General features: G+C 50.1%; 1 protein-coding gene across 2 annotated transcripts; it reads left to right on the top strand.

Annotated features, from left to right (window-relative positions):
* Positions 1-4747: 4747 nt before the first annotated feature.
* Positions 4748-21071, top strand: MBD3 (methyl-CpG binding domain protein 3). 2 transcript variants are annotated; one of them, XM_032712334.1, is made up of 8 exons: positions 4748-4814; positions 9098-9154; positions 11143-11302; positions 13498-13635; positions 15549-15639; positions 16504-16681; positions 17868-18065; positions 19225-21071. In XM_032712334.1, the coding sequence occupies exons 1-7, from the start codon at positions 4759-4761 to the stop codon at positions 18058-18060; spliced, it is 873 nt and encodes a 290-aa protein (XP_032568225.1). In that variant the 5' UTR covers positions 4748-4758; the 3' UTR covers positions 18061-18065; positions 19225-21071. The 2 variants fall into 2 exon arrangements, with proteins under 2 accessions (XP_032568225.1, XP_032568226.1); XM_032712335.1 differs by lacking the exon at positions 4748-4814 and adding an exon at positions 5011-5214.
* Positions 21072-23055: the final 1984 nt, after the last annotated feature.

Genomic DNA, 23055 nt, shown 5'->3' with positions numbered 1-23055 from the left:
AGAGCTGCTCAGGTCCTCCTCAATGTGTGGTTTGAGTAGAAAAAGCATCTGTATCCTTGCTTCACAGATCTGTTTATTTTTCAGCATAAATCGGTGATGAAATGACCCCCTGTCGCAGCCTTTTAGATGACGAAGATTTTAGCTGTTAGAAAAAGGAAGAACAAGGATTATTCTTGCTCTGGTCTCTGCCACTCAGCCACAGGAGATGACTCAGACTCAGAGGGGAAAAGTTCACCCCTTTTCACGAAGACCAGAATTTGCAAACAAACTTTTCTCAGTGTGAGAACAGTCACTGTTTTCTCTCTATTCAGTACCTAATTTCACCTTGTTACAATTTTTGGCTGTAATGCAAGGTTTGCATATCTTTAAGGGGAAATTCCAGTCGTAGCTGTGCTGCCTGTGTGTCACCCTCAGGGCTGGAGGCTTCTGAGGGATCTTTTTAGGGAAAACTGTTGGAAAATCTGCAGAGCAGTGGCACTTGAATTTAATAGAATAGTTGTTTAGTGTTGCTTCAGCAGCATCATTGTTAATTAATGGGAGATGAGGAATATCATTTTCTCATGCAGAATTCCCTTTGCTGCCCTGCTCTGTCTAACAGGATAGAATCACAGAATCCTGGTAAATCCTGAGTGGGAAGGTTCCCACAAAGATCATCCAGCCCAACTCCTGGCCCCGCACAGGACACCCCAGCAGTCCCACCCCATGCCTGAGAGTGTTGTCCAAGCACTCCTTGAGCTCTGGCAGCCTTGGGGCAGCTTCCCTGGAGGCCTGAAGGAACTGAAGCCTATGGAATTCTGGGATAACAATGCTGTTTCCTCAGTCAGTCCCACTCCCTGCTCCAGCAGTGCTCTTGACTGACTCCCAGAAGGCCAAAGCCTCACGCTGACCTCGGGATGCTGAGAGTGTAGGTTTGGCAACAGCAGCCTTGTGCTCTATGTAGGGGTGTTGGTTTTGACCCATTTCTATCCAAACGTTGCCTGGAAACTGGACATTCTGTCAGCCTGTCCACGTGGCAGCAGGACTGGAAGCTCAGACTGAGCAGTTGAGTGCCTGTTCTTGCTTACCTGTGTAACACACCTGGACAGGACGGGCACAATCTGCTGCTTCAGAAATCCCCGGGGTTTGACCTGTTTCCACGGGCAGGCAAACGCATTCCCACAGCTCAGAGTTCTCAGGGAGGCCTGGAGTTGGGGGTCTGGCTGTGGCCCCCATCCCTCTGGGCTCCCCAGGGTGTCAGTCCCTGGTGAGAGGTACCTGTGCAAGGCCCCAGGGATTGCCCTGTGCCCAGCAGGGACACCAGGAGATACTGAAGGGAGGAAAACTCACTCAAAATATCAAATCTTTGCACAGGCAGCACTGCAGGGACTGTACAGACCTTGCATTTGTTGGGAGATTGTTCAGCTGTTTGTGTTTCCTGCAGCAGTTCCAATGATGGCTTTATTGCTAATTAACCCTAGGGTTAGTGTGTAACTGATTTAATTGCTGCATTTCATTTTTCACAAGAGCAAATTCAAATGCCTCCTGCATTCCTGGGCAGGTTTCTGTTAAAACTCTTAATTACTGCTCAAGTGGCTTGGGTGGTCTTTCTAATGTTTAATATCCCAGCATTGCCTCTTTTCTAACAGTTAATTATTTGCATAGTGAGCTACTGAATGCCACATGCATTAGAGGAACAAAATTAAAAGACAGTGACCTGACAGAGGGGGGAAAAGGGGGAAAAGCTTCTCCTTCCAAACCTGGGAGAAGGCACAGAGGGGGCCAAACTCATGGACTGTGAACTCCGTGGCCAGTCCTGCTCTGGAATAAGCTCCTTGGTTGGCTCTGGGATATTTGACTGCAGAGTAGGGAGCTTCAAACCAGGGCTAAATAAAGTGTTTTTCTGTCAGGATACCCTGTCCCTTCCTTCCATGCAACAGATTTTGGTGTTTTTTTAGATTATCTGCTTATCCTGGAGCAACATGGACGCTCTGGCAGCTGAATCCGCTTTCAGCTGGTGGCAATACCTACAAATACCTCATCTCCTGTACCTTGGCAGTGTTCCCAAAGCAATACTGGAATATTTTCCCTTGGGCTCAAGAGTTCTTTTCTACCCAAACATTTCACAAAGACTGTCACAGAATAGTCTGAATTGGAAGGAACCCACAGGGATCATCGAGTCCAGCTCCTGAGTGATCCAGGGATCAAACCCACACCCTTGGTGTTATTAGCACCGGGCTCTAACCACACACAGTCCTAAGAAAGGTTTCCCCTTCCACAAGCTGGTGCCTACTGCCAGTAAAACTGATTTTCTAACTCCTGATACCCCAAGCTCGAGGCCCAGAGGACATTTCAGGGATCCCCTTCCCCATCTGCACTCCCAGCCCCATCTGCTCCCAGATCTGCCAGTTCCTTCTTAAAAATGCCCCTGAAGGGGATTTCAGGTGCCTCAGTTTCCCTCCTATACTCACTTTTACACTCCATTTTCAATCAAGAAGCTGTATTTCAGTACAAGTTTTTGGTTAGAAGAGTATGAGTTGGGCTGGGTTGTGAGGTTTTGGGGTGGTTTTTCCAAAAAAAAGACGATTTATACATTACAGAAAATAGTGTAGGTTTGATCAATCCTGGGAACTGGAACTTTTTTGATCTGTTTGCGCAAGATTGCAGGAAATAACACCAATAGTTGAGCGAGGTGTGAGCCCAGAGGAGACAATGTTACACCACCAAGCCCCAAACCAATCCCTGGGGAGCTGGAATGCCTTGAGGGCAATGGGAAGCTCAGCCTTGATCAAATAAAAGACACCACCTCCACTCTCCTGGCTCATAAGTCTCTCTGAACAAAGCAGATGTAACCCAGCACCTCCAGGCACACCCGGCTCTTGGGAGTTATTTGCAGTTTCTACCCCTGAGTCTGGACAACTTGAACCCCATTGTGGGGGTCTTGGGGTTCCCCCTCATCTGCAACACCTCTCACATCCATCCACTCCTGCTGCTTTCCAAATGAGGGAGTTTGAAACCAATGAGTGAGCCCTGATATAAAAAGGAAAAAAGATAATAAGTAATAACCAACTGTGTGGAGTTTGACAAGGGTAAGTGTCAGATCCTGCCCCTGGGACGGGGCAGCCCTGGATGCACAGATAGACTGTGGAACCAGGGACTAGAGAGCAGCACCACAGGAAGGGCCCTGGGGGTCCTGGTCAGTGGCCAGTTGGATCTGAGTCAGCAGAGTGTCCTGGCAGCCCAAAGGGCCACCCTGTCCTGGGGGGCATCAGGCCCAGCATCGCCGGCCGGGCCAGGGAGGGGATTGTCCCACCCTGCTCTGACCTGGGGCGGCCTCACCTCGAGTCCTGGGGGCTGTTTGGGGGCCACAGTGTCAGAAATGTCAGAAGGATGTTGGAGTGTCCAAAAGAAGCACACGGGGACGGGGAAGGGTCTGAGGAACAGCTGAGGGCACTCGGCTGGTTCAGCTGGAGCAGAGGAGACTGAGGGGAGACTCCTCGGGGGCTGCAGCTCCTGCCCAGGGGAGGCGGAGGGGCAGGGACTGAGCTCTGCTCTGGGACCAGGGACAGGACCCAGAGAAGGGCTGGAGCTGTGCCAGGGGGTTGGGATGGATCTCAGGGAAAGGTTCTTCCCCCACAGGGTGCTGGGGCACTGCCCAGGCTCCCCAGGGCAGTGGGCACGGCCCCAAGGCTGCCAGAGCTCCAGGAGGGTTTGGACAACGCTCTGAGGGACAGGGTGGGATTGTTGGGGTGTCTGTGCAGGGCCAGGGGTTGGACTGGATGGACCTTGTGGGTCCCTTCCAGCTCAGGATATTCCAGGATTCTAATTTAATTTACCACCAGCTGTGGACTGGAGGAAGCACTGGCAGTTCACACAGCCTGAGTTTGATGTCAGCCCAGAGCAGTGGCTGGAGCTGAGCTCATTGCAATGATCCCAGCGGGATCCAGGCGCGCTCCCACGGACACCACTGCTCTGAAGTCTGATGCTGATCCCTTCCCAACTCTCCTCCGAGCAGGATTCTTACCAAAAATGTAATGCATCATCCATTCATTGAAGGAAAACTGATTCCTCTGACTTGCCCTGGGAAGGAGGCTGCCTTGTGGTGCTTGATGTTTTCCAGCATGTGGATACTGCAGTGGTGAGGAATATGACCTGCCAGGATTCAGGTGCTGGGTGGCACCTCATTCCCAAAGCTGGATTCCAGGTGGATGTTTCCCAGCAGCGGGAGGCAGACACCCCTCCCACCCCGGGCTTCCACCGTGGGTCATTTGGCCCTGCTTGGTTTATACTTTTTTCTGGAAAACTTTTCACTGCTTCGTCTTCACTCCAGCTCCTCCAGAGCAGATTTCCCCCCTTTCATGGGAGGGTGTTTGAGGGGTTTTTGTGTGTGGCTCGCCCTTCAGCCCCTGTCCCGGAGCAGGGCTGTGGCCGCTGCACAGAGCTGAACGGCCCTGGCGAAGCCCCTCGGGGGCCGCCCCGCCGCCAGTGCCGGTTCTCCCCGGCGGGGTCCCGGCGGGTCCGTGTGCCCGGGCGGTGGGCGGGGGTCGCGCTCGGGCGGGTCCGTGTCCCCGGGCGGGTCCGTGTGCCCGGGCGGTGGGCGGGGGTCGCGCTCGGGCGGGTCTCTGTCCCCGGGCGGGTCTCTGTCCCCGGGCGGGTCTCTGTCCCCGGGCGGGTCCGTGCCCGCGGGCGGGGCGGGGGGCGCGGGGCGGGGCCGGCGCTGCGGGGGGCGCGGGCGGGGGGTCGCGGGGCCGCCAGTGCGGCCGGGGAGGGCGCGGGGGGAAGATGCCCAAAGCGGCTGTGCGGGGACACCGCGGGGGCCCGCGGCGACGGGGGCTGCGGTAAGACCGGGGGTACCCCGGGGGGGGAGCAGGGCTGCGGGGAGGGGGGGGCGCACGTGGGGGCGGCGGGGAGGGACTATATCCGGGCGGAGGGATCCGGGCGCGGCGGGCGGCGGGTGGAAGGGGCGGGCGCGGAGCGACGGGGGCGGGCGGAGGGAGCAGCGCCGGGGCCCGGCGGGAGGGATCGGGTTTGGGACCGGGATCAGGAGCGGGATTGGGTTGGGATCAGGATCGGGAGTGGGACCGGGACGAGCCGGGTCCGCGGCGCCGCCTCCCGAGGGCAGCGGGAGCCCGGAAGAGCCGGCGGCGGGAGGAGAGCGCGGCGGCCGGGAAGAGCCGGCGGGAGGCGGCCGGAGCCAGGCGGGAGCGGGCCGGGAAGAGCCGCCATGGAGCGGAAGAGGTGGGAGCCCTCGGCGGGGCCGCCCCGGGCACGGGGGGGAGCTGAGGCGGCGGGGGGAGCCCGGGGGGGCCGCGCCGGGGCTGCAGCCACAGGTGGAGGGGTCCGGGACCTGCCCCGGGATGCTCGGCCCCCCCACTCCAGTGCTGCCCGTCGGGGGGGAGCCCCCGCGTCCCCTCGGGGCGGCTCATCCCTGCAAACCGCGTTGGGGGTTTTTTTAATTCTCAAATGAATAAGGTGTTTGCGAGCAGCCGGGGTGTCTTTCTCGCTCTCTCTCTGTTGCTCTTTGGGTGCATTTAGGGATTTTTGGGGGGGATCGGAGGGAGCCTCGCCTGCCCGCGGTGGTGGGGGAGCCCCGGGCAGGCTCGGGATGCGCTTTCCCGGGAGCGTGGCTGTGGGGGAGCACATGGCCCGCGAGCTGGAGGTTTGCTATTTATATCATCCCCGTATGGCTCCTATGGCTCATATGGCCGTAGGTGGCCGTATGGATCCTCCCCGCACCCACGAGGGCTGAGCCGCGAAACTCGGGTCCTTCGGGAGCTGGGGAGAGCAGGGGAGTTGTCCCTGCGTCCTCACTTGGCCCTGCTTGTCGGGAAAATACAGACCATCAACGCATCTGTCATGGAACCATCACCGAGTGGTTTGGGTTGGGAGCCCATCCAGTCTCACCCCCTGCCCTGGGCAGGGACACCTTCCACTAGCCCAGGTTGCTCCAGGTCTCATCCGACGTGGCCTTGGACACTTCCAGGGACGGGGCAGCCACAGCCTTAGGTTTTGCTTTTAGAATCAGGTTGTGAGTGAACCAGAAAATACCGTCCTTGAGAGCAGAAAGCTGAAAGTGCCAACTCTGCTTGGAGGGCGAGGGGGGGACGAGACCACCAGCAGCGGCTGAAAGCTTCAAAGATCCCATTTTTTCCCCCGAACTTACTTGTAAAGTTACAGTATGGGAGCTGAACTTTTAAAAAAGGGGGAGAGAGGATAAGCAGCGTGTTTTTATTCCCGAATTACAATGGGTTGTCCCTTTATATCAATTTGGACAGAGATCAAAGGTAGAACAGGGCTTTGTTCCACTAATTTTTGGTTACTGTTGCATTTTGCATTACCTCAGAGTGGCAAATACAGGTGTGGTGTTCTTTAATACGTCTGCTAGTTCTGCCTGTTGCTTACCTGGGTGATTTTTCTGTCCAGCTCCTCTGGATGTACAGATGCAGTGAGGGCTTGTCGAAAATTCCCTGTGAGATGTGTGTGTGAGCCAGTCTCGGGCTGGAAATCAAACCTTCCTCAAGGTGTAAGTACCTGGGCAGGTTTTAAAACCAATCCTCAAACCTCAGGCTTAGGAAGGTTTCTGGCTGATGTGGTGGGGCTTGTGGGCCAGATTTGGAGCAAGCAGGAAAGGTGCTGGGATGCAGGATTTCAGGAAGGGAAGTGTATCAGGGATTTTGTGAAAGTGGCAGGTTGTCTTTGAGGGAGTTTTGGCTACAAAAACTCTCTTCAGACTCAGGGTTCTCACCCAGGGAAAGGAGAATTTAGTGCTGCTTTGTGGGGCTTTTCTTCAGAGTATTTTTCTGCAGAAAGTTTGAGGACCAAGTGTCAGAAATTTGGGATCTCTGCTCGTCTCTGCTTCAAGTTGTTGAAATTGCTGTGCTGGGAAAAACTTCACAGATCTCTTGTGCGAAACTTAGTTGGTTGAGAATTTCTTACCTTTGCAGCACTAATGTAAAAAGTTGGAAGAAAACATTTTTAACACTCCCCCGAGGATGTTTTGATCAATATACTTTTTTCCCCCAAAAAAAAACCTATAGAGGAGAATGCTTTTCTGAGTTTGTGCTTTGCTTTTCCTCTGTTCTGGTTTGCCCACAGGGATGCTCTAATGATTTCTCTCATGAGAGGGGATCAGCCTCAAGTTGCACCAGGGGAGGTTTAGATTAGGTGTTAGGGAATTTTTTTTCATGGAAGGGGTTCTCAAGCACTGGAAGAGGCTGCCCAGGGCACTGGTGGAGTCACCGTGCCTGAAGTGTTCATAAAACGTGTGGTTGTGGCACTTGGAGACGTGGGGCAGTGATGGTGGTGGTGCTGGGTTGATGATTGCACTCGACCTTAAAGGTCTTTTCCATCCTTTACAATTCCATGATTCCACGATGCTGGAGTTGAGCCTTATAAAAACATCTGCTTCTGTTTGTGCTCATTCCTCTGTTACGGTGTTACCACTCGGGCTCTTGTGTAGGGGTGTGGTGCTTCTGGAGATTTGGAGGGTTTTGTGTATCCAAGTTCTTCGTTTTGGGGTTTTTTGGTGTGGTTGGAGCCCGAGCTGCTGAACAAAGACACCCCACTGCCCTGCAGGGCAGGGAGCACCATCCCCTCCACGCTGGTGCTTGGGACAGCCCTGGTGGGAAGGGACAGGTCGGGTCCCCAAGGCTGGATGTGAAGGAGTGGGGTGGGTTATGGCAGCTGCAGGAGTCACCCAGCTTGGTGTGGTTTGTTCCCATCAGTGTTTCTGTGTCTGTGCCAGCCCAGCCCAGCAGAACCCAGCTGGAGTGTGGGACCGCCGGGACAGGGCTGACTGCCGATGCTTCATCCCGGGATAACGCGGTGATGCTGCAGGAGGGATGCTGACAGTGCCAGGGTGGGCAGTGTCCCGGGATCCCCATCTCCCTGGGAGCAGAGTCAGGGGTCCTGCAGCCCCCCAAGGGACCCCAGTGCCGGGCTTGGCCTGGAGCAGGGCTGGGGGGAGAAGTGAGAAGAGGGAGCGCATGGAAAAGGAGAGGGAAAATCACTTTGTGCTCTCCCCATCGCCCCCCCAGCGAGTAAAAGAGGCTCTGGGTGTGTGCTCTCGATCACCCGTTTTCCCGGGTTATTCCTGTCTCCATTTCTTCCCAAGGCAGGCGATGGCTGGGTTGGCTCAGGGTTTTTTTGGTTTGGTTTGGTTTGGTTTTTTTGTCTTTTGTCCCTCGCTTCCCAAGTTGTGCAGATCCTGTGCGGGCTAAATGGGAGAGCGGAGGGGAGGAGACTCGTGTGAGGAGGGAGGAGGGGAGAGGGCCTGGGCTGGCAGCCGCTCTCTCCTTAAGGATATAAGGCAGGAAACAAAGGGTGAGCTGCACATGGAGAGCAGGGGCACCTGGCAGGCCTGGCCCTTCAATAGCCTGCCCTGAATGCAGCTTAATCCACACGGAAAAGTCTGGGAATGAGGGGTGGGGGTGGCTCGGACTCGGTCCCGGTGCCCAGGTCAGTGTTGGTGGTGGGAGCCAGGGGCAGATAAAGCCTCGGAGCTGTTGATGGACGAGCATGTAAAATCCTTTGCAACTTTGCTTGCCCTTGCCTTTCAGCCTTGGGGAAGTGTGACAGACCCTAATTTGGGACCTTGGGATCAGTTTGGCCTCGCAGCTTCGGTGCCTGCAGGGTTTGTTGCTGAGAGAGTTTGGGTTTTGCAGCTTTGTACCAAAATGTCTCCTTTCTGGGCCTCTTTAAAATCTTTGTGTCTCCAAACCAGGAGTGCAGGGCAAAGCCTTTGCTCTGGGGTGGAAGGAGGTAAATTCTGTGTTTTGTGACATTTAAAGGGCACAGAGGCACTTCAGCAGTGCTCAGAGTCGTGAAATGCTGGGGGCAGTTTCTGTGTGTTGTGAGCAGCAGGCAGTGCTGCTGCTCAAGTTGGGGGTTGTTTGGGCTTCCCCCCAACTTTGAGCCTCTCAGGTGTGTGGAGGTCCCCCCAATGTCCTGCATGCCCCTGCCAGAGGGTCCCCAGAGCACCCCAGCCCCTCCTTTCTGTGCTCACTGTCACCTTTGAGTTGTAGCTTTGCCCCTGATGTGCCGTTGTCCCGGAGCAGCTTGGGATGATCCTGCCTTTTGCGAGACCTAATCCCAATAAAAGTTTTTCTTCTGACCATTTCAGTGCTTTTCCTTTGGGCCAAGCTTCCCCAGGAAGAGACAGGACTCTCAGTCATTTCAGGTGGGTTTTTTGAGACATTTGTGGGCTTTGAACAGCTTTTTAGTTCCAATGCAAAATGAACACAGCAAAACCACACGAACCCAAAGGGCTCTGTTCGTTTAAAATCCTGTCTCTGAGTGTATCTGATTGTTCTGAAAGTTACTCTGTACTTTGTAATTTTAAAAGTAATGAATTAAAGACACTAAACTCTAAATTGGAGCAGCAGATCTTGGAAGATGAAGCAATGCCATGTTCTTCATATAGGAGGAGTTTCTCTTCCTGGCTTCACCCACAGCTCTGCCCTAAAACTGTTGGAGTTGGTTATTCCTCTCTCTGGATCGAGGCAAAAAACTCCCTTTATAGTCCTAAAAAGTGATTTACAAATTTGAGGCTGGACTCAGGCTCTGTTCCTGGGTGTTTATCCTGCTCTGTGTTGTCTTCTGACCAGAGTGTCGGTGCAGCTCCGCAGTTATTCCAGCTGAGGAATAACCAGTGATGGATTGTTTGCTCCCCCTCTCCCTGCCCTCCAAAGATGGATTATTTTCCCCAGCTGGCTCATTTTCATGAGCACTTTGGTGTTTGAGCAGTGGTGGTGGTGGCAAGGAGGAGATCCAGGCAGGATAAGCAGCTTGGGAGCAATCAGAGCCAGGAGCTTCTTAAGCAGATGTTGTGTGGCATGACCACAATCTTTAAGTTTTAACTCCTTTGAGGGGCTATTTCAGTTTTAGTATAATTCATTTTAACCTTGCCTCAGTTTCTGGGAGAGCTTTTAATCCTTTGGTTGTGTTTTTGTTTATTTTAATTTATTTGTTTCATGTACAGTCTGACTTACACTAATTCCTTTGCCACTGTCCCATGCTAGAAATTCTCTTCTTATGCTGCTTTTCCCCTAAAAAAAGCTTCAGGGCAGCAGATAATATGTGAAAATAGACTTTTCCTTTGATCTTTTGTTCTTGTTGTTGAGAAGACCCTGGAGATGTTGTCAGTATCTCACCAGCGGGAGGTAAGGTGGTAACTGGCATTTTTGATCTTAAAATGCCTTTTACTCTGTTAAGCTGTGATAATATAATGGATTTACGTGGAATGAGCTTTCTCCTAGATGGGTGCTAGGATTGGATATGCAAGTTGAAAAGTGGAGAAATCCAGAATGAGAGAAATTAGGGGAATGAAGAGGAGTTTTTATGCTGCTCAGTGAGGTGAAGAATATTTTGTCCTTATTGTCTCTAGAGTTCTACACTGCAGCCATAACATACTGACTTATTTTGCTTTATGCATTAAAAAAAAAGAGTTTATAATGTTATGTTATTAAAAAAGCCCCAATCCCAGAACCCCAGCAAAGTGTTTATCTCCAGGTTGAGTCTTTCCCGGGAACCCAGGTATTTGAAAGGAATCTCTCTTCCCTTTTGCCAATAATGGAAAATTTTCCAAGCTTTTGACCTTTATCTTTGCACCACTTAAGCTTTGTAATTCATTGTTCTGCAGCTTGTCAGCACCTACCTTCTGGTTTTCCCCCTGCTTCTGGGTAATCCTGAAGTGTTCAGGATGCAACCAAAGCATTGTATTTAAACCTGAATGTGCTGCTCAGAGAGAGGGAGAGGAGATGAGGAGACATTTGTGGTGCTGGTCAAATGGGACATTCCTGGGAGAAGAAATTATGCTTGAAAACGGGCATTTATTATCTGAGACAACTGAGTGAGGAGTTCTTCTGTAATGAGATCACCCATGTTGGTTGTTGTGTGAATTGTGCCACGTTCATTGATGGGATCTGAACCTTCCTCTTAATATATAAAAACATTTTAACGTGGTCTGCACTTAATTTGCCTCTTCCACATGAAAAGCAGTTAATATGAAAGCAGAAATATCCATTTAGAGTTTCTCGTGAGCTTCGTCCTTGGAAAATCAGCACCCGTTTTTCGGGAAGGAAATAGGAATTGCCTCTGCTGAGCTGTAGGGAGTGCTGGGGCTGGAATCCAGAGGGTTTGCATTTCTCTCCTGTGGTTTTTTTCCAGCCCCAGTGGGAAGAAGTTCCGGAGCAAGCCGCAGCTGGCCCGGTACCTGGGCAGCTCCATGGACCTGGGCACCTTCGACTTCCGCACGGGGAAGATGCTGATGAACAAGATGAACAAGAACAGGCAGAGGATGCGCTATGACTGCTCCAACCAGGCCAAGGTAAGAGCAGATGCAGTGGCACTTCCCCTCCCTGCCTGTTGTTGTGCTGCCAGAGCAGTGGCTGGGATACTTCAGGGGCTGTGGCAGAGTGAAAATGAAGCGTTTTGTGATTGAAGTGTGAAGTTGGAGTTGGGTGAGAACATCTCTGTTGAGGGGGTGGGACAAAAGCAATTCCCTGCTGCTCCCAGGGGGCTGGTGCCATGGAAAATGTGGTACTACTCAATATTTGTGCAGAAGAGCACATTTGTCATCTTCATCTCTTCCCAATGTCAAAAAAGACACAGACCTGTTGAAGTGAGTCCAGAGGAGACCACGGGGATGTTCCAGGGACTGGAGCCCCTCTGCTCTGGAGCCAGGCTGGGAGAGCTGGGGGGGTTCACCTGGAGAAGAGAAGGCTCCAGGGAGAGCTGAGAGCCCCTTGCAGGGCCTAAAGGGGCTCCAGGAGAGCTGGAGAGGGACTGGGGACAAGGGATGGAGTGACAGGACAAGGGGAATGGCTTTAAGCTGAAGGAGGGCAGGGATAGATGGGATATTGGGAAGGAATTGTTGGCTGTGAGGGTGGGGAGGGGCTGTCCCAGGTTTCCCAGAGCAGCTGTGGCTGCCCCATCCCTGGAAGTGTCCAAGGCCAGGTTGGATGGGGCTTGGAGCAACCTGGGCTAGTGGAAGGTGTCCCTGCCCATGGCGGGGGGGGAACTGGATGGGCTTTAAAGTCCCTTCCAACCCAAACCATTCCAGGATTCTGTGATCCCACTCCCTGGAGTGTGGGCTCACCTTCTCCAGCACAGTCTCCTGCAGAGCCCCAGATCTCCAGCTGGCTCCTGGGGCTGTGCAGCAGCTCTGCCCTGCCCTGGCCTTTGGTCTGGGAGGAGAGGAGGGACCTGTATCCACAGGGGTGATGCAGCCTCCAGCCAGTGATTCAGTGGAGTTATCCCAGGCCATGCCAGTGTCTCAGCTTTGGAATTGATTGAAGGGAAGGAGGCATTTGGGGCAAAGATCTGGAGAGGGAAGAGGATGGCGAGGCCTGTTTGTAGGACAGAATAAGAGTCTTTGTTAGCACCTGGTAATTTGGGTTGTTAAGGTCCAGTCAGGGTGACAGTGATGTTGGAGGGCTGTACTCGAGTCTGGATTGATCCACTCAAGTCATTCCTGAGTATCTTCATTTGTTGCTAAAGTCTTTCTCAGAACCCAAAAGCTGATGTCTGTGCACCTAAAATTAGTGTGAAAAAAGCACAATGCTTGTGTTTTAAATACCTCAGGAACCATCACAGGAGCGATGAGACCGTTTCCTCCCGGCCCTGGGAGCTGCTGTGATATTTTGGGACCTGCCCTGAGGCAGAGACCAGCAGCTCACGCACCTCTCAGGCTAAAAATTGTGCCCAAACCTCTCAATAAATGTACAAATCGTTACCATTGGCTTCTGAATGGATTAGCACCCAGATGGTTCAGAATTATATTTGTCCTGAATACATCTTTTCTCCATCTCATGAATAAATCTGTGAATCAGATGCAGTGTTTGCATCCTCGAGAACAAAGTGTGTCCTAGAGCCATTCCAAGAGTTCCATCTTAGATTTTGGGGATGAGGAACAGTCTTCCTGTGTTTCCACTAACAGAAAATGCAGTCATACAGTGCAAAATTGATGAAGAGCTTCATTTAAAAGCTGAGTTTCGTTCAGAACTGAAGGTAAAAAAAGGCATCCAGATTCCAGCCGTGTTGGTTTGTTTATTGGTCTCAGCTGGGTTTAAATGGAGTGGTTTAGGATAGTTTCTGGGTTCACAAACGAGTCTCTAAATCCCTCTTCATAATTTTTCTAATTACTACAAATATTGGGTTGTAGTCTCCTGGTTTAGTGATCTACAGGTGGCTTGGCAAAGCATTCTGTCTATTAAATTCAGTGAAGATGGAGCTAAAAGTGATGTGGTATAAACTAGAAAGGGTGGAGGCTGGTATGTTAAACAGAATGGGTGGAAAACTCTGATTTTGATAGGTCTAAGGCAAGATTTGAATTTAGTTATGCAGTTTTAGCAGTCTAACTTGTATAACTTGAGATCAGACAAGATTTCAAGCCCGTGATCTCAGACAAGATTTCAAGCCCGTGATCTGTTTGCTGCTGCACATCTTTGTGGCTGTAGTAGCATTTTGGCAAATAGAAACTATTTTGGGGGGGGGCTTTTCCTCTGCTCTTGCTTGAAACAGGGCAAGCCTGATTTGAACACAGCCCTGCCTGTGAGACAAACAGCCTCCATCTTCAAACAGCCTGTCACAAAGATCACAAACCACCCCAGCAACAAGGTGAAGAGTGACCCCCAGAAAGCTGTGGACCAGCCCAGACAGGTAAGACTTGCAGCTTCTTCTCAGAAAACTGAGAAACTCCTGGATTTGCTACTGGAAGGATCCCAAAATAAACCACTTTCATTCTGTGATGCTGAGCAAATGCTCCCTGGAGATTCCTGGTCTCTGGGATTTCGGAATCTGGAGAAATCTGGTATTTCAGAAGCTTTGCCTTGCAGTGCTCCCAGCTTCTAAAAGCAGAGCAAACCCCATTTCCAGTCTGTAGTTACAGGCTGTGTGCACTGGGATTTATGACTAAACTCCAGCCTTTGGTTAGATCACAATTCTGCAGTAGTTAAACCTTAATTTCCTTAATGCCCCAAATTTAGTCAGGTGTTATAATCACTTCAGGGGTCATTTAGGATTAAAATCACTGTCAAATGTTCCAGTTGTATAGGAATTCTGTGTTTGAAATCCATGTTCCTGTACAGGCCACATCCAGTGTGGTGTTTGTAGTGCAAGGGATTGTGTATCAGTAGGAGTTAACTCTGCCAGTGTGAGATCATAAATTCACTTAGAATGTCATTATTAATACAAAATCAAAGTGGTTTTCTTATCAAACTGTGTATTTTCAAATGAGAGAATACACCAAAATTAAGGTAAATCAGCTTAATTTCATCAGGTGAAAGGATGCAAAAAGAGTGCTTAGGACAAGGAAAGGCCTTGGTAAAATGAGCTGTACTTGTTGGAAGCAATTCTCAGTACAGTTTAACTTCTTGCAGTTCCAGGGGGAGTTAAAATCAATTGTTCCAAGAGGGAAAGTGATTTCAACACAATTTAAAAATTCCCTTTCTGAACTGCCGCTTCTCCCACTGAAAACTTTTTTTCTGCAAACTTCAAAACTGCATTTTGAGGGCAGTTCACGTGAACCTAGTTCAACTAGAACCTTCAGGTGTGAGACAGAGCCTCTCTGAAATGGAGTTGGGTGGTTTGTTTTGATGGCTGTGGGGGTTTTTGTGTTTTTTGAAGAGATTGGCAGAGTTTTGCCCTGTTTTCCTAAGGAAGTAGAACCCGTGTGTTCACAGTGTTGTTGCTGTTCCCGTGGTTTTGATAGTTAAGACAGTAAAAGAACACTAAAGATATGACACTGACCTCCAAATTCTGAGCTGGATAGAGATTTGTGTCCCTGCTTTAAATATTTTATCAGGCAGCAGAATGTTTGAACTTCTGCTCACAAACTCCGGATGTTTCTGCAAATTCGAAAGCAGTGCTGAGGCCCTGGCTTAAAAATCACAGAATCCCAGAAGGGAAAAGGGGGTGGGATTTGCTTGGACTGTTTGGGGTGAATCCTTGATTTCTCAAAACCTGGATAAAATTGTTTTTTTGAAATATAATTGGTCCTCCAGCTGTTCATTGATCACCCTCATGAACCCAGGTGGAGAGTTGAAGGTGTATCAGGTGCTGTAACTGCCTTTCCACCAAAGCAGATATTCAGATGTTCCTGAGGAGAACCTGTGACTCAAAATCTGGTGAAGGACCAGACCTGGTGGCTCTCGTGAGAAACTACTGGAGAGGAAGAAAACAATACTTTACCTTGGATCTAGTCCTTGCATTCCTTAACTTTCTGTGGGTTATCTGAGACAGCAGGAGAGGAACGGGGTGTAAAAAAGGCTGTCTCTTACTATGGGCCTGTAAATGAAAGCCAGCAAGCCTGGCCTTGCTTCTCCAACTCAGAGCAGGGAAAATAGCAGGCCCTGGAAGAAAAGGAAATCTGTTTCAAGGCAGCAGGTTGGGACAGGGGAGTTGTGGGGCTGATTGACAGTGAGGATTGTCCTTCCTGGCAGATCCCTTCTGCAGTAAATCCATGTGGAATTGTCCACAGCAGAGCTCTTCCCTCCCTGCACGGGAAGCAGGTGCTTTGTGGAGTTGACAGTTCCATTTCTGTTTGTGCCAAGAACCCCTTTCTTTGATTCCAGCTCTTCTGGGAGAAGAAGTTAAGTGGACTGAATGCCTTTGACATTGCAGAGGAGCTGGTGAAAACAATGGACCTTCCCAAAGGTTTGCAAGGTAATCAGAGTCTGCCCTTCACTCAGGGAGGGGATTTTGGTGCCTGTCAGCAGTGAGCTGCAGGTGTTGTGTGTACCTGGCAGTGCCATGGTCATTCCTGCTGCAGAAGGAACTGCCAGTGCTCCCTGGGGGTCTTGGTGCCCCTTGACCTGAGAAAGCACCAAAGCAAAACTTCTTGACATTTTTGGGGTCCATGTTCCAGAAACAGCAGAGTCAGAACTGGCTTGGGTTGGAAAGACCTTAAAGATCACCCAGTCCCACCCTCTGCCATGGGCAGGGACACCTTCCACCAGCCCAGGTTGCTCCAAGCCCCATCCAACCTGATCTTGGACACTTCCAGGGATGGGGCAGCCCCAGCTTCTCTGGGAAACCTGGGACAGCCTCTCCCCACCCTCACAGCCAACAATTCCTTCCCAATATCCCATCTATCCCTGCCCTCCTTCAGCTTAAAACCATTCCCCTTGTCCTGTCACTCCATCCCATGTCCCCAGTCCCTCTCCAGCTCTCCTGGAGCCCCTTTAGGCCCTGCAAGGAGCTCTCAGGTCTCCCTGGATCCTTCTCTTCTCCAGGGGAACCCCCCCAGCTCTCTCCCGTTTCCATTCAAACATCATGGAAACACCTTTCATTCCCAGTCTGGCTTTTCTTTATTATTATTGGTTTTGTGTAACAGAACGAGGGGGTGCCCTGGGTTTGAATACCCTTGGAGAGCTGCACAGGAGCTGTTCCGGTGTCCAGGATTTGTGTCGTGGTAGCTCCCGAAACCACAGCGTGTGTTTTACCATTCCACTTTCATTCCTGCTGTCCTGATTTTGCTGCTCCCTGCCCTGTGCACTGCTGGTTATGGCTTTTCCTCCCTCCCTGCAGGGGTGGGCCCGGGGTGCACAGATGAAACCCTGCTCTCTGCCATCGCCAGTGCCCTGCACACCAGCACCATGCCCATCACAGGCCAGCTCTCTGCAGCTGTGGAGAAGAACCCTGGGGTTTGGCTCAACACCTCACAGCCTCTCTGCAAAGCCTTCATGGTGACAGATGAAGATATCAGGTATTAACTAGAAACACCACTTGGAACAAAGTCCCTTGGGGTAAAACAGTACTTTTTTTGTCGGTGTCTGATAGAGCACTGTGGCTTGGGAATTCATTTGAATGGCTACTCAGCAGCAGAGGAGACAAGAATTGTCACACAGAGCTGCTCTCGTGTGCTCAAAGCCCATTGTTTTTTATTTTGGCCATGCTCAGTTACTCTGAAGTTTCAGGTTTTCATGTCAAAGTGTCCTTTTGTTGACAGAGGTGTCTGAATTGGGGTGACCCAGATTAGGCATCTCTGAGCAGAGATGGAATTGGAGAAATCCTGAGCAGTGTGATTGGATTCTCTTCACCCTTCCTCTGTGTCAGTAAATAAAATAAAATAAATAAAGTTTATGTGTTGACCAGATCAAAGTCCTGCCTGCTGTGGTGGCAGGGAACAAGGTACAGTTTATTTAGCTATAGGTTGCTTTAACAATGAATTATATTGCTAAATCAGGACTGCTCAAACTCAGCTTTAAGTGCATGGTAGAGGACTGAAAATACCAAACAGGTGTGCTGTTTGCACTCACTAAATGCTTAAAGATAGTCCTTGCTTTGACTGCTTGAGAAATCTTTTGGAATTACAGGGTGAATTTTTTGTGCTTGATTTGTACTGGAATGACCAGGAAAAACACTCTGCTTATAACTTTGATTTCCTGTGGCTGAGCTGAAATAGGAGACCTATGAGCCACTGATTGGTGATCTCTTCTTTACTGGGACTTTGACAGCAAAGGAGCCATAAAATTTAAGGTCTGGACTCAGAAGGGGAACGAGCAAAAAGAAATTATCAGAAACTTCCTTTTTCTCCAGTCTGATTTTTGGAAAACTGGGCAGGGTAGGCTAAGTTTTTCTTGTTTAATATTAGTACTAGGAGTTAAAAAGAAAAAAAGTCTTTGAGTCAGCTGCTAGATTGGTCAAATTCCAACCAGAATTCAACAGGGCACAGGGCTCGTAGCAGAAAATATTGGGCAGGTTTTTAAAGTGTTTTTCATCTTCCCCATCAGTATAGTGCCAAGGGTTTTGGCATTATGAGTGCAGTTCTCAGAGGGCTTTTCCAATCCATGCTTGTCTGTCCAGCCTCGTGTGGGAGGGGTTTGAGGTTCCTTTCCCTGGGAGGTTCCTTTCTCTGGGGGTTGATGGTGGGTGTTCCTTGCTCTGGGCAGGAAGCAGGAGGAGCTGGTGCAGCAGGTGAGGAAGAGGCTGGAGGAGGCCCTCATGGCTGACATGCTGGCCCACGTGGAGGAGATCGCCAGGGATGGGGAACCCCCCTCAGAGAAAGAAGGAGGGGAGGAAGAAGGAGAAGAGGAAGAAGAGGAGGAGGAGCAGGACCATGACCAGGAGATGGAGAATGTATAGTCCAGGTAAGGTGCCAGTGTTATTGCTCACCTTGAACTGGACTTCACTGGAGGCAGGAAGGTTTTCAGGGGGAATCTTAAATGTGGACAGGTCTTTGCTTTTTAGCATGTACTTTTAAAGGGGTGCTGGTTGTGTGTCAGGGGAGACCCCCCTGCAGAGCTGCCTCCAGCCCTGGGGAACAGCAGCAGGAGGACACAGAGCTGCTGGAGAGAGTCCAGAGGAGGCCACGGAGATGCTCCAAGGGCTGGAGCCCCTCTGCTCTGGAGCCAGGCTGGGAGAGCTGGGGGGGTTCACCTGGAGGAGAGAAGGCTCCAGGGAGAGCTGAGAGCCCCTTGCAGGGCCTAAAGGGGCTCCAGGAGAGCTGGAGAGGGACTGGGGACAAGGGATGGAGGGACAGGACAAGGGGAATGGCTTCCCAGTGCCAGAGGGCAGGGATAGATGGGAGATTGGGAAGGAATTGTTGGCTGTGAGGGTGGGGAGGGGCTGTCCCAGGTTTCCCAGAGCAGCTGTGGCTGCCCCTGAATCCCTGGAAGTGTCCAAGGCCAGTTGGATGGAGTTGGGGAAGGGTCAGGGGCACAGTCTGGTGAGGAGTGTCCAAGGGAGCTGGGAGGGCTCAGCCTGGAGAAAAGGAGGCTCAGGGGGCACAATCCCAGCTCTCCCAGCCTGTCTCCCAAGCAGAGGGGCTCCAGCCCTGGGATCAATTTAGTGGCCTCCTCTGGAGCCTGTGAGGCAAGAATCAAGAATATGGAGGGGGAAAAAATGGAATATTTGGGATGAATAACAGGAGAAAAGCCCCTTTGGAGGGAATGACACCTGGACTTCAGGTAGAAGGGTGATTTTTATGTTAAACAATCCTTCAAGTTGGAAGATTGATTACAATGTGAAATCTGCTTGGCCTTTAGGAGATCCCATCTTATATCTGGGCTTTCTTCCCATTTTCCCACATCACTAGCAGCAGCTTTTGGACAGTGAATACCCTGAGTTCTTTTCTGCTACAAAGGTCTGGCAACAGCAAGAACTAGACCAAACTGTCTGCTGCAGGTGAAACCCAGGAGATAAAGACATGGATATGTTATGGCCGTGGGAATTCTTTTTAGAACTCACTTGCCTGTGAAGATACAAAAAGTTCTTATTGACTTACAAGGTCTTTTTTGTCTCTTCCAGGGAGTTCCATCTAAGAATTCCCAGTATAAAGCCAATCAGCAGGGTCAGCACAACCATTTACAGAGCCAAGAGTGCACCACCAGTCCAACTGTACCCCGGAGCATTTGGATGTACTTCAGGAAACACGGGAGCTGATGGTTCATTCACTGCTGGGGAGTTTTGCAGGTGGAACTTGACTAAACTCCACTCCCCCTCCTTTTTCTAAAGGAGTGGGGTGATTGGGAATGCAAAAGTGGGAGGGGATAAAGGAATATCACATGGTGGGAGGGGAAATAGTAGGAACCAAATTTGCTGTCTCTTTTTTTTATTATTTTTGTGTGGGTCAGTGCGAGGTGATACATTTTTAAGCTTTTTTTTATCAAAATACCTTTAACGACCCATAGAAACAATTTTCTCTCTAACCCAGGAGAGAGAGAGAGATGCTGTTTCACTCCTTGGCTACTCTGCTGTGGGCTACCTGTTTGTACCTGGCTGTAGGGAGGTCATTTCATGTCGTGGATTGTCATTCCATATGTGAATTCCAGTCACTGAATCGCCGTTTCCTCACGAGACCACATTGGTCTTGGAAGTGCAGTCTCAGAGCTGAACTGCCAGTGCCTGGTCCCAGCTGAGGTTTGGGGAGTAGGGGAAGTTACACTCGAGGAATTGGGCTGCCAGCTCTGGTAATTGGGCTTTGGGGTTAGTTCCACACCACACTGAGAGCACTCTCGAGCACGGTTTGGACTCTGTGTGTCCAAACACTCTGAATAGAGTTTTGGAGAGAAAATATACCCAACCTGAGGTGTATTTTGGTTTGGTTCAAGTCCAGTCAGAAGGACTTTTTTTCTCAACTGAGGATGGAAGGATGACTCATTTCTGACTGACAATGAGAAAAACTTCCTCCTTTTTCTCTTCTGGTGCCAAGAACCTGCCCTCTGTTCCTCTGTGTGGAGGGAAGGGGATCCATTCCAACAGGTGTGGCCACACACCTGCTTTCGTGTGCAGTAATGTTCTGACCTCTTTAAAAAAAAAAAAAGAAAAAAGGAAAAAGGTTGATTTTTCTATAATTGATATCTAAAAAGGAATTTAAAGCTTTTTATTAAGTGTTTAAATCTTTTCTTATTTGCATGTGCAGTGAAGTGACCAGCATTTTGTGTCGAAAATTGAACTGATGTGAAACCTGCCTTAATGTGTTTATAAGTATTTGGCTTCACCATGGGTACCTTGATTGATTCCTCAGTCTCTTCCAGTACATCTGTGAGCATATTGGGGTAACTTGTGGCTAAAAATGGATTTCTCTGGGGAGGGAGACAAGGAGAGGGGAGGAAGATGAGAGTTTATAGCTTGGAGAATGCGTTGACTGGGTTGCAAAAGTTATTTCAGTCTTAGGGTATCCATTGCACAATTCGTGCTGGGAGAACAGTAGAAAGTGGTGGATTAAATACTGTGCCACTGACCAATTGTACAAGTTGGTGGTATTCCAAAACTTGGGGAAGAAAGTGGCTCCCAGAGCCTTTATTGTGTGAGGACCACCAGCAGGGACAGCAGGGGACAAGGGAGTTGCCTCTGGGAGTAGTTCAGCTTCGTGATCCCTGGAAAATATCCCCTGCCAGAGTGATTGATCCTGTGTTCACCCTTTTCTTAGAGGTTTGAAAATACAAAACCCTGTGATGTTGCTCACTTGAGTACTGCAAGGAGACTGAGCTGTGCTTTGCTGCTGCTCTGCCAGGTGCTGCTCTGGGGAGCTGTGCCTGGCACTGCAGGCAGTGACCATTATTTTCCTTTCTGAACAGTCTGTTACGGTTATTACTCTGTAAACCTGTCCTCTTGTAAGTCATGGTGTTGAATTAAATGTTTCTCACAAAGAAGAGGTTCCTCTAGTCTGCCTCAAGCCCTTACCTGGAGCTTTGTGCTCTGCCCCTCCCAGTTATCCCAGCAGAGATGCTCGGGGGGGGTTTGCTGAGGGCTCCACTCTGAGATTTGGATCTTGATATTTGGGGCCTGGCAGAGAGAAATACAGAGGGAAACTTGGAGAAAACTGTTAATTCTTAGTGCAGAGTTCCCTCCTGTGTCCTCCTCGAGTGAGAGGCTGCCAGGGTGTCCCATCTCATGGGCAGGTTGGTTATAGAGAATCATGGAATCAGTTGGAAAAGGCTGGAAAAGACCTTGGAGATCATCAAGTCCAACCATCACCTCAGCACCGTGTTCACCACTAACCCCTGTCCCCAAGTGCCACATCCACACGTTGTTTGAACACTTCCAGGGATGGTGACTCCACCCCTGCCCTGGGCAGCCTGTGCCAGGGCTTGACAACCCTTCCTGTGGAGAAAAAACCTTCCTAATCTCCAATCTAAACCTCCCCTGGCTCCACTGGGCACCATTTCCATGTGTCCTTTGAATCCCAACCCCAGCAGTTCATAACCCACACCAGAGGTGTCCTTGTGAGCACAGCAATCACCTGGCACCGTTTCTTTTTTAAAGCTTGTTTAATATCTAGTGATGTCTTTATTTACTTTTACTTGAATCTAAACCATAAGCATTTGTAGAACCACAACATAGAGGATTGAAATGTTGATATTCATATTTTGATTCACTGAATTATCAAGTTTAAATTGCTGCCACCTCTCGTTTTCCCCACTGTGCTTTCCCTGTCCAGCTTTCTCTTTCCTTCAGAGATTTATAAAGATTATTCATATTTCTGTTCATATGGAGTTGACTGTGCAAAGTGCCAAAAGGGGCCCAGGACTCCTCTGACAGCCAAAGAAACTGGAATAACTTTACCTGCTTATCAAGACAGGTAAGTAAACCAAATATTTCTTCTCACTGACCATGATGTCTTTCTCAGGTTGCTGCAATAACTGGATTAGTTTGTCTTATCACAGCCTTAGAAGTGAATAATGGGGATAAAGTGCCATCATCAAATATATCCCCAGGGTGGAGGAAGCAGCTTTTTGAGGTATGACTTGTAAAGCAGTTGATTAGTAAAGAATATATTTAAGGGCAGTGGAATAGAATTGAGGCCAAACTTATATTTCATTAATTAATAACCTGTTCTGCACAGTGTGTTGGAGCTGGTCCAATAAAGTGGCTCCAGTTTTTATCTCCCCACTTTGTTTTCCAAAACTTCCAGATTTTGAGGGAATGCCATTGTCTCCCTGTTTGGATTCCCAGTGTTACATTTATTGGATCCTGGTTGGACAAAATTTTGTGCAATCCAAAGAACAAATTAGCATGGATGTGGGACAGGCTGGGTTTGACCTGCAGAGCTTCTGGAGGTGGTTTTGCCCAGGAAAAGTTGGCTCGATTCACATCTGAAGTTGAACTTGCTGAACTGGCTGTTGAGCAAGGAAAGGGAGGGGTTTTCTTGCTTGTAAACTGAGCACATCAGGAAGGGAAAACACTCAGGAATGACATGGCTGGACTCTGGGAATGCAGGCATGTTAAACCCTGCCTGGGGTGGCTTTGTCATGGCTGTGAGTGAGAGTCATACAACAGTTAGGGTTGGAGGGGACCTTAAAGCTCATCCAGCCCCACCCTCTGCTGTGGACTGGGACACCTTCCCCTAGAGCAGGTTGCTCCAACCTGCCCTTTGACACTTCCAGGGATGAGCCACAGCTGCTCTGGGCAACCTGTGCCAGGGCCTCACCACCCTCACAGCCAAGAATTCCTTCCCAATATCCCATCTAAATCCTCTGCAGGATGTGGATGAAGCAGGACACCTGGAAGGAAAACTGGTCTTTCAGCACTCCTGACTCGTCCTTTTGTCCTGCTTTAGGGAGAGCCCATTCTGTCTGCACTGACACTCCTGGTCCTGGGAGAGAGGGTGGGATAATGTGTTTAAAGGGGGAGGAG

Source organism: Chiroxiphia lanceolata, chromosome 27 (assembly GCF_009829145.1).
Source record: "Chiroxiphia lanceolata isolate bChiLan1 chromosome 27, bChiLan1.pri, whole genome shotgun sequence".
In the NCBI taxonomy this organism is placed as follows: Eukaryota; Metazoa; Chordata; class Aves; order Passeriformes; family Pipridae; genus Chiroxiphia; species Chiroxiphia lanceolata.
Note: the sequence above shows the minus strand (reverse complement) of the source record. Positions and strands in the feature narration are given on the sequence as shown.